At 38.7% G+C, this 18,850-nt stretch overlaps 1 protein-coding gene across 1 annotated transcript; it reads right to left on the bottom strand.

Moving 5' to 3' along the window:
• Positions 1-1,657: 1,657 nt before the first annotated feature.
• fkbp6 (FKBP prolyl isomerase 6) lies at positions 1,658-15,535 on the bottom strand. The gene is made up of 9 exons (XM_012879072.3): positions 15,280-15,535; positions 7,280-7,397; positions 7,090-7,179; positions 6,790-6,992; positions 5,932-6,051; positions 5,647-5,844; positions 5,413-5,522; positions 5,206-5,303; positions 1,658-1,848 (listed from the first exon to the last, which is right to left on the bottom strand). Exons 1-8 carry the CDS (start codon positions 15,334-15,336, stop codon positions 5,222-5,224), a joined length of 978 nt encoding a protein of 325 aa, XP_012734526.2. The 5' UTR covers positions 15,337-15,535; the 3' UTR covers positions 1,658-1,848; positions 5,206-5,221.
• Between the last annotated feature and the right edge of the window lie 3,315 nt (positions 15,536-18,850).

The following is an 18,850-nucleotide window of genomic DNA, read 5'->3' as shown; positions in this document are numbered from 1 at the left end:
CCACAGCTAAAGTCCATGTACCCTCTGTTTCTGTTTAGACTGACGGCCAAAATATTACGTAGGCTTGCTGAGAGTTCTGCATATAGTGTGGCTCAGGTATGCTCCTTATATTTGTTGGTACACAAAGCAACTTGGTGACATTTTTAAACAAACTAATCAGCTCCTCCTACTGATGACACCCAGGCTATCAGAGGCCAAATGAAACACTCAAGCTGCGCGGTTGTGCGCGCCACAGCCACATGTATGAGATCCCACTGAATAGGTGCAGACTGGGTGGTACCAACTGAAATCTATTAGGGTATTTATTTTATTTTCATACATTATGATTCCTTTAAAACAGGGTAAATTATTAAAGAAGCTATTATAAAATTCAACTCTGTTGCTGGTATTCAATTTTTACATTTAAACATGTTCTGCTCTTCCAGATTGGAATCCAGTCTTAAATTTCTCTGGCAGTTTTCATAGACACCTGAAAACAGTGTGTTTAGGTTTAATTACCTTCAGGTTCAATATATTCTGAAAAATGGCGCTACCCAGATTGGTAAAGGAATATTTCTAATCTTTTTTCGGCATCTGTACCAACTTTAAAATTGTTCGCAAAACATCTATATCGGTTAAAGAATAATCTTAAAGCAGCACCGTGTAACTTTTAGCCACTAGGGGGCGCCAGACCTGTAACTTCCAGGTTTTGAGCCCCTGAAGGCCAAAGGTAACACTGCTGGGTCGCAAAATTAAAGAATCCGTGTTAAAGAATCTGATAGCAGAGCACTTTGGAGCAGCGGATTGAGAAGTTATGGGGCTACTTGTAAAAAAAAGGCCACATTCAACCCTCTAGATTAAATCCTACAGAGAACCAAAAATATGCCTTGATCAGGTGTCATATCTGTTTTGTCTTGTTGTTACACCTAGATCTGTCGCTCATTAAGCGACAGATCCGACCCTTTCAAGTTACATAGGCTTGTTTTCGAGAGGGAAGCCCCCACAGGGCATCGATATGCACCAAGTGCTGTATATTGACCAGAAAAATCATTTAATATATCTCAAATTAAGCTAATAGGTCAAAACTTACACGGTGCTGCTTTAACAGTGGACACATATTGGTTAAATCACAGTGTGTTATCTCAGATTAATTTGTTTAAAGTAAAAAAAAAAAAAAAAAAAAAAAACTACAAAAATGTTAATGCACTGTACGACACCCAAGCTGAAATCAGTTTTGGAACCACAGGTCCAGTTTAAAGCCTGGATCTCAGTCTACTGGCCCAAAAAGCAGAAGAATTACCCATTTTAATGCATTTATTTCAATATTTTATCAGCAACTCAAAACCAGAAACAATCAGTAAATTGGCCATTACGTTCTGATGCAGCACATCAAAATTATGCAATCTCATCTAAATATAATCCAGATTAAATTTTCCTGTAAAATCCTGAGTTTTATCTTTAAGATAATACAGATAAGAAATTAAACTATGGCACCTAGAAATCTTGCTTTACTCAAATCTGAGAAACTCAAATGTCATACTTTACTCATTATTTTAAGAACTGAATAGGAAATTTGAGTACCTGAGTACTTTATGAGTAAAAAAACAAAACAAAGTCAAGTCCTGAAAAGTATAACTTTTTTAATTGAAATGAACCTCGGGAGTGATTTGTGACAAAACAAAAAAGGTTTACCATTAGTAAACCTCGGGATTCGTGAGAATACAAAAAAGAACAGCTACCAAAAAGATACAAACTTAATGAAGTGAGAAGCGAATGAACATGGTGTTGATTTTATACCATGAGCAAGAACTACTTTCACAGCTGGAAGATGGGAACATAAACAAGAAGCAAGCTGCTGAATCTTGAAACCTGCAAAAGGAGAAAAGGCAGCTGAAGTCAGTCTTCTTAAAACACTCACATGATACATGTCTTTTGCCAAAAAGGCCTGCTTCGTTTTTCAAAGTTAATTGGTCTATTGAGGTTTTGACACAGGGGGAATTATGGGAGCTTGTGCTTCCTAAACTAAACTAGCAGAAAAAAAAACGTTTGTGTCACAAAGTCCTAACGTCAAGGCTACTTTCTCTCGGAAGAGTTAAAAGATTTCTACAACTCATCTCCAGCTTTAATCAGTGAAGAAGGCAGTAGCGCCTCCAGAAATGTTTTTTTTTTTGGGGGGGGGGGGGGGGGGGGGGGGGTTGCACACTGAAACTCAAAGCCATCATTTCAGGATTTTATTCTACTGTTTTAGTAAAGTTGCCTGTAGAAAGCTATCTTAAAAACTTAAGTAAACGCCTACTGATATCTTTTGGTTTATTGTTTGATTTTTAATGTTACTAATGATCTACTGTGCACAGATCAATAACAGTATAGTTAACATTTTTAGTTGAACAACAATTTATTTTTATTGTTTAATTATATTAGGAATAAGGTGCGCATTTATTAATTTATTGAAAAACAAAAACAATTACTAGGGGAAAGTGGATACTGGCAGATACAAATAAAAGTGTGATAGAAGGTCAAGAAGAGGGGCTGCCTTGCTGGCTGTATATAATGGGATGAAAACTGATGCTACTACAATTTACACTGGCCAGTGCCCCCCGGTGGTGCCATTAGAAGAAGGTGCCAAAACATGCAACCCCCTATAAATAAAACCAACCCTTTTTGTATTATAAGGACATCAGAAATTATTCTGATAGATTTTTCGCCCCCCGTAGTGTGACGCCTCAAAACAAAAGTGAATGACTTTAAAATAATTAAGTATTACTGGAGTTTCTAAAGTCTGTTTTAGGCATCTATTTGCCAACAGCAAATGTTAAGTACACTAATTTAATGTGAACCCACCAGACAATCAGTTGACTTTCTGCATCAACAAGCCTTTAACACAAAAACTGATCACATTGAAATTCCTCATTCAGTGGCTTAAAAATCTATTCACAGCCCTCATACTGTCACATTTTGTCACAACACAATCCAAAATGCCAATGTACTTCATTTGGATTAGTGTTAGAACAACTGTTAAGTAGCGCATAATGTTGACATGCCGGATACGTGGATTTCTACATTTCTTATCTAATCAAAAACCTGAAAGATGTACCTTGCTTTTGTATTCAGCTACCCGAGTCAATATATTGCAGAACCTCCTTTCACTGCTACAAGCCTTTTAGGGCATCTCCACCAGCTTTACCTGTTTCCTTTAAATAAATGATTTAAGCGTAGTTCTACTGGATGTAGTGCATCTGTGAACTGCAATTTTAAGCCTTAACACATCTACCCAACTGGATTAGTTCTGGACTTTGACTGGGTCATTCTTACACGGATATGCTTTGTCTAAAGCATTTATTGCAGCTTTGCTGTATGTTTAGGGATGAACCCCCGCCCCATTCTCCCATTTGTTTTTGTTTTTTCATGCATCTAGCAGGTTCTCTTCCAGGACTGCCCTGTATTTAGCTCAAACCATCTTCCCAACAACTCTAACCAGCTCTCCTGTCTCTGAACAAAAACACCATGATGCTGCCACCGTCATGCTTTACTGTGAAACTAGTGGGTTAGGGTGATGAGTGTAGAGCACCAACATAGAGGCAGACTAATACCGTACTAATACTGAATTAAGCATGATGGTGTGGGGACACAGCATGGACCTAAATACATATTGGGTCAAAATACCCCTGAAATATCTTAGGTAAAAATATATATAACAATATAACAGAACAATTCAATATTTAGTACCATATTAAACAATTAAGTTTGAAAATAACATTCACAATACAAAACTGAAAGTTTTTAATATTTAAATGACCTCCTAGAGGAGGATCCCCGTGTACTCTGGTGCATCTTAAAGAAGAATCTTAAATTTACTTTTTAATGAGTTTTATGGGTAAAATGACACGGTTGACAACATCCACATGGATATTAATTTCACAGATTTGACAGAGCTGAGAAAAATGTGATGGCACCACAGGAGGGAGGTCTGATCTCACCAACATTTGGACGTATCATGCTGTGGCGTCTCTGCAGGTGGGGCCAGTGGGGCCTGGCCCCAACAGATGTCGCCGTGGAGCTCCATGTTCACAATAATCAGCGGGACAGGATCGATCTTTATAGAGTAACATGGTAAACAAGACCGAGTCCCTTACCAAGAAAATTCTGCTATAAACATCTGTGTCTATATATCCAAGTCTGCCAGAAAACTGACAAGCTCAGTAGGCTAAATCCTCTTAAGGCGCCTTGATATTGGGGCCGACCCACCATTGTTTGTTTAAATAACGAACATCTGAAATCGCAGTGCGGATGCCCAACACGCTCTCAGTAGACAGCCGTGGGGCACAAATCCTCTGGCCCCAAGCTTGGCTCGTCCAATCAAAATTCTGGAAATGCACTCGTTACGTTTACTTTCTGCTGGATAGTGTGCGACCATCTAGTGTTGGTTGTCCCTGCTGGCTCATTGAAGGATCCATGTGAATGTTTTCTGTTCAATAAATGAACAATATAAGTGAACCTTTATTTGTAATTTTTATGAATAAAAATGTAATTACATTTAGCTTACACACAATGGCATTTCTAGTGTGTTGGTTTATGCTGATTTATCTGTTTCATTTAAAATTGATCAATATCAGGTGGTATGCATCACAAAGAAATTTGTTGCTTCCAATAAGTGTTCAGTTTTTGTGCCCCGCTTAAACTTATCATGCCAGAGACGCCACTGGTCTCGTGTACAAATACAGAATGGTTAGACGGACCAACATTAAGTGTTTTTACCATCTTTTTTTGTTTTATTATCACAAAGATTGACCGTGTGTTGATGCTATTCGGATTAATGATCAACACCGTCTCATTCAGAATACAATTTCACTCTGAGCTTAATACCATCACAATATTCTGACTGGTATGTCATTCACCATTTTGCATGTTGGCTAATAAGTTTATTTGTGATCTAATGTGACTTGAGCACCTTTCCACTCATTTGCTGTGTCCTCTACATTGATTTCAGCAGACTATCAATAGGAGTTTATGTCGACCGGCAGCGCTCTGTGACACGTTCAACGCTTTGGATATCGTTTTACAACCCGGCCCTTTTAACCGTCTATGAACCTCTTTTTCGTGTTGGTGTGACAAAATGTAAAAAAAAAAATAATAATAATGTTCAAGGATTATGAATGATTTTGAAACCGGCATCGTTTTCATTTTCCTTTCAGGGCAGAAAAAAAGAGACAAAACGAGATTCCTCACCACAATCCGATGTTTCCTACAGCTGCACTGAGCTCCTCGGCTCCCTAAACATCTTTACGCACATGTCTTTTTCTTTATCCAAGCAGTCTTTATAGGCCCTGGAACAAAACATCCCAATCAAAGGTCTCAGTTTAAACGCCGCTTTCAGAGAATGTCACATTTACAGCACAAAAACAAACTGAACTCCACACACAAACAACAGCTTACAACGCCGTTTTCTTCAGGAGGTCGTTGATGTCGCTGTCGAACGGCTTCTTCGACTGCGCAGCTATGAGACAATCCTGAGCGCTCTCGTACTCGCCCAGCTCGAAGTAAGCCTACGAGATAAAAATCCAGTAACCAACTAGTAAATCACTGCAGCCACTGACCGGCTCTAAAGTTAGTCCTTCTAAACAGCAGATCTAGCTTCCACACTTGAGAGAGCGCGAGCCCCGGTCTGACCTGTCCACAGCGGAAAAGAGCCTTCGTGTTGACAGAGTCTATCTCCAAGGCTTTGTTGCCATATTTGAGGGCTTTCTGGGGGCTCTCCAGACGGAGCTCGGTGAGAGAAAGGTTCAGATACAGCGGGAGAAGAGCCACCTTGAGCTTCCCTTTGTCCGGCTCGCTTCGCGGGTCCCTGTTTCTCAGAAGAGTTATTGCCTGGTGGCAGAGCAGAGCACGTATAAAATGAGGCGCGGCGCCTCGTCGTGAGACGCTGACTGATAATTACAGGAGACTTTACGGTACCTGCTTGTAGCGGTCTTTGGCGTGGTCATATCGGCTTTGTTTGAAGCAGCGGTTGCCAAAGCCCCGTAGCGTGTTGGTGACTTCCAGAAGTGTGGACAGAGGAGCGTCGTTCTGCTCCTCCTGAGGAAGCACAAAAATGATCATATTCTTGTAAACTTGATGAACTTGAGGAAGTTTAAAAAGAAAAGAAACGGGAAAAAAAAGCACCATTCATTCCTCGGTTTTCTGTAACCAAACAGAATGAATATCTCACAAGGTTTGTGCACATGCTTCAGAACAAAATTCCAGACATTTTTCAGACTCACATTTCCAAAGCTCCGTGTTCTTTTTTTCATTTTTAAAGGAGTTTAAGGATCAATACAAAAGTTCACTACTATGGAACAAAGCTGAAATATAGAAATGGGGAAAATAAGAGTTGAGATGAGGAAGGAGGACGGATGGAGAGAGGGAATGCAGGAGAGACGGAGGGATGGACAGCATCGACAGCATGGACGTTAGACAAGCAATGGATGTTTGACAAAAGGACAGACAGATAAATTAATAAAGTGATGGATAAAACTATTAGACAACGGTGAAGGGGATAAAGCCTGGAAACAGAAATAAATAAATAAATAAATATATATATATATATATATATATATATATATATATATATATATATATATATATATATATATATATATATATATATATATTTTTTTTTTTTTTTTTTTTTTTTTTTAAATCGCTGTTTTCATAATTATCTAAACCTGTTATGGTCATCAATCCAATTCCACACTTTTCCAGACTGTCTAGAAATCCTAAACTGAAGTAGTAAAACCATCGGCTGATGCCCAGAATGCTTTAAGGAAATCTCACCGGACACATGCCAATAAACTCATCCACCTGACCCGAGTCGAGGTAGTCCAGGATGTGGACCTCGTACAGAACTGTAGAAGAGGGCGGGATGAAAGGAGGGCAGCCCATTTCGCCGTACGCGTACTGATGGTGGAGCAGGAACCGGGCGAACTCTCCTTTCTTCATGGTCAACAAGCCTAGCTCCAGTCCAGCTACGGTCACATCTGCAAATTATGATTTAGACAAAAAAAAATGTCCTAATGAAACAAAGAAGGGACTTACTTATCGGCTAATTCAAAAATATAATAAAAAAATTCATACCTCTTCCCAGCTTCATCATCGGAGGGTACTTGAAGTGAGTAGTGCTTTCAAAAGGGCGATTAGAGTACTCCAAGAAACCCGAGTAATACACTGGAAGAAGTAACAATATGCTAAACACCAGCTGAAAAAATGATAAAGGAATCCGTTAAAAGGGCTTCAGCTTTTTTTTTTTCCTGTGGTAGATAGATACTTAGCACGGAGGCATTTTGAGGCACAGGTGGGCCCTCTCCAGGCTTGACCACCTCCTTCAGGATCCCTCCGTCTCCCAAGATGTCAAACATCTGCCGACGGAGCTGCTCAAAAGGACTCTAGAAGACAGACGTACAGATAGGACTGGCAACATCAGAATAGCATGCACTCGCTAATAGAATGCAAGGAGCCATGAATAATTTGGACTTTCAAAATAAAGCTATGTTATGGGAGGTTTGGGTGGAATATTAAACAATAGTAACTGAGTTCCCATCTTTACTAAATGACGAGACGGTGGTATAACGTTCCAGCAATTTTATTGAGAAACAGAGCAGAGATTCACATAGATGGAAAGTAATCGCACCCCACGGTTCCGCTGCAGTCTCTGTCTGCCCTGTCTCCGTCTGCCTCGCTTTTCGGGCTTCCCCTAATACTGCACCGTGGCCTTCCCATGAGACAAAACAAAGACAGTCTATCGTAAACAATCAGTATCCCTCAGCAGCTGCAGCATTTGGCCTTGAAATCAGAAAACAGTGGATCTTATACACAGACATCAGGTCTCCAGGCCTCCTCTGTCCGAGTGGTGTGAGGCCATAGTGACTTCAGAATAATAATTCTTATAACATTCCTCTCTTTTTTTTTTTTGATGATGGCGTCGTCAGCATCAAGACAAAACAAGATGACCCATCACTTGAAAATGTGAACAAAGCACAGAGGAACCATTTCTGTAAACTCGTAAAGTGGGACCCAAAGGGTTCCCGTGTTGGAACCGGGTAGTGCTGGAACTTTTAGTACAGATCAACATGAATGCTTCAAAGAGCTTTAACACACAAGATCAAAGATTTAGCTTTTGTCTACAATTTAGGATTCATCTAATTAGGTAAGGCCTGTTTTAGGTACCTATGCGCACATTATTTTAAAATTACATTAGACTATGGTAAGCTAAACCCTGTTCATTAACCAAGGTCGAATCCGTCTACTCTTTACCCACCCTGAATACCCTCCTACTCCTTTCTCCACTCACCCCTACGATGGACAATAATCCACCACTCCAAACTTATAACACCAGGAGCAAAGGCAGGAGAGGTTCAGTGCGTGCAGGGGAACCTCCAGAAAACGCTACCCCTAGGGGGCAGTAAAAACTGCAAGGCCCCCTCCCAGGGAGATCTGCTCTCGGCCAATCTGAGCCTGAAAACCCTGTATTGAATCTAAGTGTTATCATTACCAGCTAATATTAAAAGGATCTTTAGAGCCAATCCGATCCTGGTTCTTCCTATATCAAATCAAAAGGTGCATAAACCATAGATCCTTGTGTGTCTGAAGCAAACAGTTTCCATTTTTTACCCCATAAAACCATATTGATCAACGTGATGTAACATTAAAGTGTAGATCTCATAACACAAAAAAATCAAACATGTGAGTCAGTGGAACAGAGCAGTTAAACAAACAGCAACACAATATGAGAAGAGTCCTAAACGTCAAGAACGCAAAGTTAAGAAAGCCTTCAGGCCATTCAGGCACAAGGCAGAAATTAATCTAATCGCGCTTAGGGTCTCTTCAGGCAACTCCTCCCGTTGAAGAATAAGGAATCAGAGTTCTCTGGCTTCTTCATCCCCAGTCCTCTTCTTGGTTCCTCCTCGCAGGCTGGACGATTGAGCTGGATGGTAATAAGCGTTCAGTTCTGGATGGGCACTGAGCATTTTATTTTGCATTTCTTTCTAATAAAACACTTTGTGAAGATGGTCTGCAGACACGAGTCCTTGTTCCCACTAGAGAACAGAAACAAGGTGTAATTAGTGTTCTTATCAAAACCCCTTTCATGTGTCATTTATTAAAACATTCTCCAAGCACTTTCACATTCAAGATATTTCTGTGCACAATTATTTAGCTTTCAGAATTCTGCAATTTAATTATTAATTAAAATAGTAATCTTTAAGTTCAAGTGTATCTGCAGTAAATTCATAATAATTCTTAACAGAATGCTTTTAATGTGTGTCTTAACTGTTGTTGTCTGACAGTTGAAGTTCTCTGCAACATAATTTCATCAACATATTCGTTTCATGACATTTCCCATTTATTTTGAAAACCCAACTGAGAAAAAGAAAGCCTTTCCATGTGAAAGTCTTTTCCCTCTCTCCCTCTTTTTTTTTTTTTTAAAGAAAGCGAGGTGCTGTTCTGCACAGAAAAGACCAAATATTTATACCATGCTGTTACTGTTCAAAGACGCCAAGGTTCTACAACACAAAACAAAGCAGAGAGCAGGAGAGAACAGGAGTTTTTTGAAAATGTTCTAACATTGTAGAACAACTAAAGCTACTTAAGCAAATCAGAATTAGTTCCCAAATTAATCCTAAAATAAAGTAAACCATACATGTGATTATTTATTTTCTTAAACTGAGGATTAAGGACTTTTATTAAGAAGTTCTTGGGTGAACGCGTCTCTGCGTTCCTATTTGTCTAGGCCTCTGCAATCTGATCTATGATCTATGTATTCTGAGTGCCTGGTCAGGAAAGGTTAAGGTTCTCCGAAGCTTTCTGTTTTCAGCAACCCTGAAAACCCAGAACCCTTTACAGTCAGTGTAAGGTGTCAGATGACATGTGGGACCACCTTGTCGTCCCTCTGGTTCCACCAGCTGTGTCAAGTCCACAGCAGCTCGTCCTGGGTGCCATGCCCCAGGGGTCTCCACACCCCCCTGTGTGGAACGTCTCTCATTGTAAGGATCTCACCTTACGTCCCGTTCAAAACAGGAATTCCAATGTGGGGTGTCTTTGCTGCTTTAATGTTCCACAGAGAAAACCTTCATTCATTGATATCACCTTCAAGCTGTTACCCTTTTATCATCACAGCCCCCCAACCATCCTGACCAGATCCAAAATGTCCCCATAATTTAATCTAATTAAATTAATCTTATTTTTTGTATGTAAGACGATAACCATTAAATTATCCTGATCTAAAAGCTGTCAGGTTAAAGGTTTGCTAAACTCAGTGTTGTGTTTTTTCCCTTAGGATGTTTAACTGGTTAATAAGACTATTGAGTTATTTGTGTTCTAGTTGAAAGATATTAAATCTCCATAAATATTGTAACCATTTTACACTGATGCTTTAATCCTAAATTTACCCATGTTAGTTAGTAGGATGTGTCATTATGCTAATTTTATTGCAACATTACCCATTTTAGCCAGTAACCTTTTCTTTGCGTTTTATTGATGCCTGCCGGATTGGCAGAAATCAGCTTACTCTAAGATGTTCATTAAATGAAATGCTATTTAAAAGTTCACATTACTCTACTTATATAGTGAAAACTAATTAATTCATTTATTTATTTAACTGTTGATATAATACCCACTTAATTTATTAAGTTGCTCCATGATTCCATCAAGGTGCTTCTTTAAAAGTTTTCACCTTTACATAATCTTACTGTGTTTCGTAATGTGTGGTTTGTTTTAATTGTGTACAAGAAAATCTGAAGTGAAATGCATGAAGTCGTGTCTGCAGAACTCATCTGTGTTTGTTGTCGAAGGTTGTCCGATGCCTCAGTCATAGTCCTTCATTGTCCATTTTCAGTCCAATGTCTGACTTAAGCACAACATTCTCCTTCCCTTCAAGAGTCCATCCTCCAGTCCTGACGCCTGCAAACAGAATATATTCTGCCAGCATTTTTTGCCAAAGAAAACGCTCCATAGGTTGAAAAGAAATTACAGCAAAGCAGTCACAAACATTTTAACTACAGTGTTCCCTCTAACATGACAAACATAAAAGAAACAAAAGGATAAAAAATAAATCAAACTTTGTCTCTGACAAAATAAAACTCAAAACTGGATCAGGCTGAAGTCAATGACATCACCTTTAGTCCTTGTCCCAAGGATCAGCCCCCATGGCACTGCGGCACTGTTTCTGCATTCTCTCACATCTGAGAACGTCTAAAATGAGACTAAATCTCTATGTTAGCACAATCCTATCATATTGACCAGGTTTCTTTGCAAAGAAAAAGAAGCAGAAAGATAGAGCTGTTAATAGCAGAAAGCAACAAACATTTTTAAGACACCACCTTTCCTGCTGGAAGATCTGGCATAACTTGGTTAAAACCAAGTATAATTTAGTGTCCAAATCTGATTATAACTCCTTTAATCTGAAAGCAATAACTCAGAGAAAAACAAGAGTGTTAATAGCATGCAGTTAAAACCCTGGTCCCCTTAGTGTCCCTTTAACGTGATCTTTTTCCCTTTTTTTTTCTCTGATCCTGGGAAGGTTTCTATTCTTCACCTTTCCTTTGAAACTTTGTTCAAAACCCCTCCAAAAGAAAGAAAAAAAACGAAAGAAATTAACCAAAAAAACTAAAACAAAATTGTTTTCCAAGGAGCACAATTATGTCTTTTCCAATATGACATAGGTTTTTGACTTATTACAAACTTTTTTGATATATTTCTGGTCCTTTGACCATGTGTATTTGCTGTTAGTGATACTTTTATTCATATATACCTTATCAAACCTAATTGGTCAAGGGTGAAACTTTAAACCAATGATTGTTCCCTTTTAGTTTTTGAGCTTCTAGTGTTTCTCTATAAATGATAAGAGTTTTCCCCATAATTCAGCACATTGAGAAGCCTACCCAAAACAAACCAAGATTAGAATTAAAATTTAATCCTTCCGAAGCTGGCTTTATTTTATTTTTTTCCCTCTGACATAGTTTTCGTGCCCCAGGCCAGAACACACAAACCCAGCCTCGCCATAAACATTCAGATGTTTAAATCATGGTCAGATTTGTTTATCATATCTATTGTCCTGTTTCAGGTTAAACTGTCCCTCTGAGGATCGCCTCAGCTCAGCATAACTAATAACATCAGATGATTTCGTAACTGATGACGCGTGTAACGTGGCCTTCTGATATTTTGACGCTTCTCAAAATTTCTCATTAGTTGCATTCAAATTCCAAGTAAAAAATAAATAAAATAAATGAATAGAAAAACCTTAGAAAAGCAACCATATTTAGTTCCATACAGTTTGTTCAAAGCAGTTTTCCCTCATCTATTTAAATCAAAAATCTTGTATATCTAAACTTCTTTCAACTGGACTGGTTTGTGATGAATCATTATTATTATAAGTAATGAGATCTCAGTAATTTTAAATTACTTTAGGGCTAAAAAACAAGTTATAGGATCTCAGCCTAAATTTGTAAAACAGTAAACTTAACAAGCTTATGTAACGCTTATTTCCAATTTCTAACAAAGCTGAAATATTTCCGTTCAAGCCATGTTAATCTCTCCGTGTATCAATTTAATTTGGTCCTGATATTTAATGTTAAAAAACAAACTTTGTTATTTAAATCTCTCTTTTACTGTACCTCTATTGTTAACATAGTCCATGCTTAAAATGTCATTTGAATTACGGAGCTGCAGTTCTCCCAAAACAAATGAAAATTCTGAAACCATGAACATTACCTTTACCCCGAATTAATTCACACAGAATGAACGTTTAGTTACATAGATACATACATACGTACAGTTACATACAAACGATGACATTCAGACAGACAAACACGTGCAGGCCTGCTTTTTCACCATCTTAAATAGTTCTATGTTTTTCATAATTTTTAAACGTCAACGCCGAAAGATGTTTTCAACGCGTTAAGTTCCCGCTTAGTTTAAAAGGTGGAGAGCGTGCGCTGGTTACGACCCCCCCGATGCTTCGTCCACACGCGGTTTTACGCTTCAGTCCCGCAAGGATACAACTCTGTGTCTCGCAGACACTTGGACGCTTACCCATTTTTGAAAGTTATACGTCGCTATTAGCAGTTTAGACCAATTTTATCCACAACGGAAGTGCCTAATCGGTCCCCACGTAAACGCTTCCCCGGTGCAACGCCTTTTTAGTTTCGTTTCCGTTTCCTTGTTTTTATCGCTTTTCTTTTTTCTCTTAATTTTTATTTTTATTATTTAGTAGCAGTACTGCAATAAAATAAAATAATAGTAATAATAATAATCCCTATGTGAGAAATCTGCATGTTTAATCAAATTATTTCAAATCATTTATGCATGTCATGCGTCTGGGCCCCTACGTTTTTCAGCATGAAATCGAACGTCTCACCCTGGGGCAAGGCTGGACCCTGAAAAACTCTGCCTTTGACCCATTACACTGACTCTTCTGCTTCCAGACTTTTTTTTGTTTGTTTTTATTTATTTTATCCTTTTTTTGTGTTTTTTATTATTTTTTACTCGTCGTTAGCACGATCGACCAACTAAATGAAAGGCCTCACATCCGATGGTCGCCTTTTTGGTATAATGGTCGGGGTCCCCACTTATCAAAGCTGCAAACGTCTTCGCAACAGTCAAGGACTTAAGCATCCCTGCCGCTTTCATCCACAACAGAAGTGGACAGCCTCTTGCACAAACCCAAGACAAGAGGACTTTAAATGGACCAGCTGCAAACTGCTCAGCCGGTCACCTGTTCTCCAGGTGAAAATCACTCTGCCCCTCCTTCCCCCTTGTGGGAAAGTCCGTATTTCAGCTGAAAACGTATTCTAATTAAATTTTGAATTTTAGTTTAATGTTTAAACCTTAGTCACCGTTCGGTATTGCGAACCCTGTTTTATTTGCCTTAAGGATTAAATATAATTAATTATCTCTACCGGCTTTTACTTTTACTACCTTTTAGGTTTACAGTTTTTAATTTTAAAATTTCTTGAGGTATACTTTAAAATGGGGTTTAAAATTTAAAAGCTTGCAAGCATTTTTTGACCAATTGCGTTTGTTTTTAAAAGAGCTGGAAAATAATCCCCTTACCGTCTCATGAAAGAAAGGTTCGGATCTTCGCGCCGACGCCCAGAGACGCTCCGAGACCAGGAGCTCCTCCACATCCCTTGAAAATCCATTCGGGGTACCAGAGGCCGGATAACCTCTCCGGGCCGGCCAAAGCAGCTCCTGTCCCCGGACTCCCCCGCTCGTCGGTCGGAGATCTTGTTCGTTTACGCCAAATTGTTGTGGGAGGTTTGGGTGGAATATTAAACAATAGTAACTGAGTTCCCATCTTTACTAAATGACGAGACGGTGGTATAACGTTCCAGCAATTTTATTGAGAAACAGAGCAGAGATTCACATAGATGGAAAGTAATCGCACCCCACGGTTCCGCTGCAGTCTCTGTCTGCCCTGTCTCCGTCTGCCTCGCTTTTCGGGCTTCCCCTAATACTGCACCGTGGCCTTCCCATGAGACAAAACAAAGACAGTCTATCGTAAACAATCAGTATCCCTCAGCAGCTGCAGCATTTGGCCTTGAAATCAGAAAACAGTGGATCTTATACACAGACATCAGGTCTCCAGGCCTCCTCTGTCCGAGTGGTGTGAGGCCATAGTGACTTCAGAATAATAATTCTTATAACAAGCTAACAGATACTTTTCAGTCTTGTTGAACGATTACAAGAGTGGGGTACACAAACTGCTAATGATCCTTCACCAGTGATGAACAGGAAGTTGATTTAGGCTTTGGAAATAATAATAATAATAATAATAATATTTAAAAAAAGCTTCAAAATAAAAGCACATTACATTGTTGAAAAAGTGGTTTCCACCTTTTATTGATAAAAATAGCATTATGGTACCAGTAGTGTTAAAAAAAAATAAAGCTCATATGCATCTTTTTTTCTAAAATACAATCGAAATCTACTTTTAGCCGGTGTTTTAAAGGTTTTAAGTAAATATCTAGAAAGATATATAGAAAAAAAAAATAAAAATAAAAATATATATATATATATATATATATATATATATATATATATATATATATATATATATATATTGTGACCCAAGATATATTGGTCTGATCTTGGGTCACATTCAACAAGTCAACTGTCTCAGACAGAGATTAAAATCTAAATAAATGGAAAAGCGTGTATAAGTTAATATAAAACTAAGATAAATCAACTCTAGCAACAGTAGGCCAGATTTATGAGACAGTCTGTCACATGCGATGGAAAGGGCTAGCTAAAGAGCGCAACGTGTTGACTTACCAGCGTGTTCATCGTTAGCCGCCTCCCGATGCTCGATATGAACCCGTTTCCAGACATTTGGCTGCGGGTGAAAACGTCCCGCAACCGCCTTCAGTTTTCCGGACGATACCAAATATATTACTCCAGATTTAAATATCAATAATATGTATTTTTATCAATAATTTTTTTCAGTGTGCTGGTTTCTCCAAGTTCAGGTTCTCGCCAACTTGTTCAGCTGAACGCTGGAACACGTGACCTGGTCCGACAACTTCCTGTCCACTTTAATGGCCAATCATAGGATGCAGAAAACGTTCTTATCTTTTTTTTATTATTATTTTATTTATTATCTACCATTCTACGTGCGGCCCTTGTGCTACGGAGCTCACGAAGGGACATGGATAAAAAATAAATAAATGTATTCCGACTCCCGACAGTTTTTTTTTTTTGGTGAAAGAACTGTATTTATGGAGTTCCTGCAATCCACGCCGGGCGAGACATGGGGGATGATTTACAATATGTTTCCTACGGTTCCGAGATTACCCAGAAGAGGATATTTTGCACATGCAAAGAAACATGCGCCCACTGATCAGTGCATGCGCCGCGCAAAGGCGCAAAATGCGCTGCGCCGAACAAAGTGACGTATACACGCGTGGCCAATAGAAACTGGGCCAAACTGGTCCGTTACGTAGACGCGTCGTTGGGCGCAGGTTCGTACGTCAACGTCACCGCCATATTGTATGTGGCAGAAAAAAAGTTAAGTTATGTTGTAGTGAACGTGGATCAGAGAAGATGCCTCATCCCTGTGCTGCTGATTTCACTACTTGTATCTACCTTCTATAAACTAAGGCTGCACCATGTTGCAAAACTGGACACACTAAAGCTACAGAGTCGCAACACTAGAAAAAAGCTGTGCAAGATGTATGTATGTATGTATGTATGTATGTATGTATGTATGTATGTATGTATGTATGTATGTATGTATGTGTATATGTATATATATATGTATATATATATATATATATATATATATATATATATATATAAATGTGTGTGTGTGTGTGTGTGTGTGTGTGTGTGTGTGTGTGTGTTATGAATATAAGGATCAATTTGTTAAATCTAAACATTGTGGTCTTCGTTATTTCATAAAACCGTGCCATATGTGAAAATTTAGGAACAGACGTTTTGGGGGATTATTAAAGAGGTAAAATTTCTGATATGAGAAAAAAAGACCTAGGACAATAAAGTAAAAAACAAACACACAAACAAACAAAAAACAAAAAAGTGATAATGTTATGAGAAAAATGTCAAATTATGAGAATTAAGAGGGAACATTTCCAGAATTGTCACAGTTTGCAGAATTATTTCACGCCTGGAGTAATAGGACCAGGTTAAATTATTTTTATTATTTTTATTCTTTACAATAATAAATTCAGGAGAACGAAGCTAAAGGGATACGAAAATAAACTTGTAATATTACAAAAATAAAAATATTAGGAATACAAAGTATATTCTGAGATTAAAGTCCCTCTGATACTGTTTAAGTCATAGTCATCGTATACGTAGACGCGTCATAGGGCGCAGGTTCGCACGTCAACGTCACCGCCATATTGTATGTGGCAGAAAAAAGTTGAGTTCTGTTATTGTGAAAGTGAATCAGAGAAGATGCCTCATTCCTGTGCTGCACGGAAATGTATTCTGGCTGATTTCACTACTTGTATCTGCCTTCTAAGGCTGCACCATGTTGCATAAAGCTGCAGAATGGTAACACAAGCTATATATATATATATATATATATATATATATATATATATATATATATATATATATATTGTGTGTGTGTGTGTGTGTGTGTGTGTATGTGTTATAAATATAAGGATCAATTTGTTAAATCTAAACATTGTGGTCTTCATTAATTAATAAAACCGTGTCACATGTGAACCTTTAGGAACAGACTTTTTGGGGGAGTATTAAAGAGGTAAAATTCATAATATTAGAAAAAAGTCCTAGGTCAATAAAGTAAAAAAACAAAACAAACAAACACAAAAGTGATAATGTTATGAGAAAACCGTCCTATTATGAGAATTAAGGGGGAACATTTCTAGTCACAGTTTGCAGAATTATTTCAATCCTGGAGTAATAGGGCCAGGTTAGATTATTTTAAATATTCTTTAGAAGAATAAATTCAGGAGAATGAAGCTAAGGGGATACGAAAATAAACTTGTAATATTACAAAAACAAAAATACTACGAATACAAAGTATATTCAGAGATTAAAGTCCCTCTGATACTGTTTAAGTGACTGAGTAACTGCAGATTTGCCACATTTAACATGGGGGACGCTCTGACGCATCGCAGCATAGGCAGAACCCGCCCAATGACGCGTCTACGTATATGATGTCTATGAGAGAGAGACCAGGAAGTATGACACAAGTTTGAGGTTGTATCGCCATGGGAACGGAGCTCTTTAACAAACTCCCTGGACCTGAGGGTCTCGTGTACCCACAACCTCTTCCTCCTTGCTGCTCTATTTCTCCTCTGTAGCAGAGTTTGCTTCTTAGCACGGGACAGATGCAGATTTGCTGCTGACAACAAAACAAATGAGCGCCAACCCAGCCCTGAACAGCCAGCGCACTGAGCCAGCATTAGTGCTGCGCTGAACCCACGCAGTGCGCACCGCGTCCTGTGTGGAAGGTGGTTGTTCACTGAGTGGGTATTTAACAATGCAGAAACTCCACAAATACAGTTCTTTCACACACACAAAAAAATGCCAACCTGGGGTTTTTGCGAGATCTCGCAAAAGTAAGTCAGGATCTCACGAAATTTTGGCAGAATCTCACAAAAGTAAGTCCGGATACAGTTTTTCCCTCCTTGCCCTTTGAGGGCTCCGTACTGTGCTACAGAGCCCCCCCCCCCCCCCCCCCCCCCCCCCCCCCCCCCCCCAGGGCATATGTAGAAAAATAATATGGAGGGGGAAAAAAATAAACGTGTCCTGACTTACTTTTTCGAGATCCTGCAAAAACTTTGATATTAATAGATGGGTCTGAGATGCACAAAACCACCAAAGTAATAAAGGACACCGATGGGAGAGATTTGTAGATTTTTATTTTGAGCTGATGGCTTATCTCTCTCTTTTGCCATCCCTAAACCTTGCTTTTGGCACAAACTTGATGTGCCACAGTGAGCTCCTTTGTTCTTTGATCTCATTTTTCGTGCTCTTGTTTTATCTCTTAAGTTCTTCAGAAGGGTCTCTTTAGTCGTGCTGTATTTAGTTTGCTGACAAAGACACCTACCCTGTCACCATATGATGTTGCATATTCTGTCATTTGTTCATCGGTCGTGACAGACAGCACAGCCTTGTCAATGTCAAATGTATTTATATAGCACTGAAAACAGGTGTAAAACTGCACCAAAGTGCTGTACAAGGACAACAATAACAAGAAATTTATAAAAGTATCAAAACACTACTTCTAGTTCACCTGTTGACATAAAAACAGTTTAGACAAAACAAAATTGTATCATTCAGGCTTTAGTTGGTCTATCATAAAGTTATGCAAGCTTTTATTGTGCAACTCGGGTTTGTATGCTTAAGTATG

Source organism: Fundulus heteroclitus, chromosome 15, assembly GCF_011125445.2.
Source record: "Fundulus heteroclitus isolate FHET01 chromosome 15, MU-UCD_Fhet_4.1, whole genome shotgun sequence".
NCBI lineage: Eukaryota > Metazoa > Chordata > Actinopteri > Cyprinodontiformes > Fundulidae > Fundulus > Fundulus heteroclitus.
Note: the sequence above shows the minus strand (reverse complement) of the source record. Positions and strands in the feature narration are given on the sequence as shown.

Bases quoted from the DNA above. Each gene is read 5' to 3' on its own strand.
- fkbp6 (XM_012879072.3), bottom strand. From the start codon at position 15,336: ATGTCTGGAAACGGGTTCATATCGAGCATCGGGAGGCGGCTAACGATG. The intron at 6,993-7,089 runs GTATGAATTTTT...CATAATTTGCAG, and splicing joins GATGATGAAGCTGGGAAGAG to ATGTGACCGTAGCTGGACTG. The intron at 6,052-6,789 runs GTGAGATTTCCT...GTGCTTCCTCAG, and splicing joins AGTTTATTGGCATGTGTCCG to GAGGAGCAGAACGACGCTCC.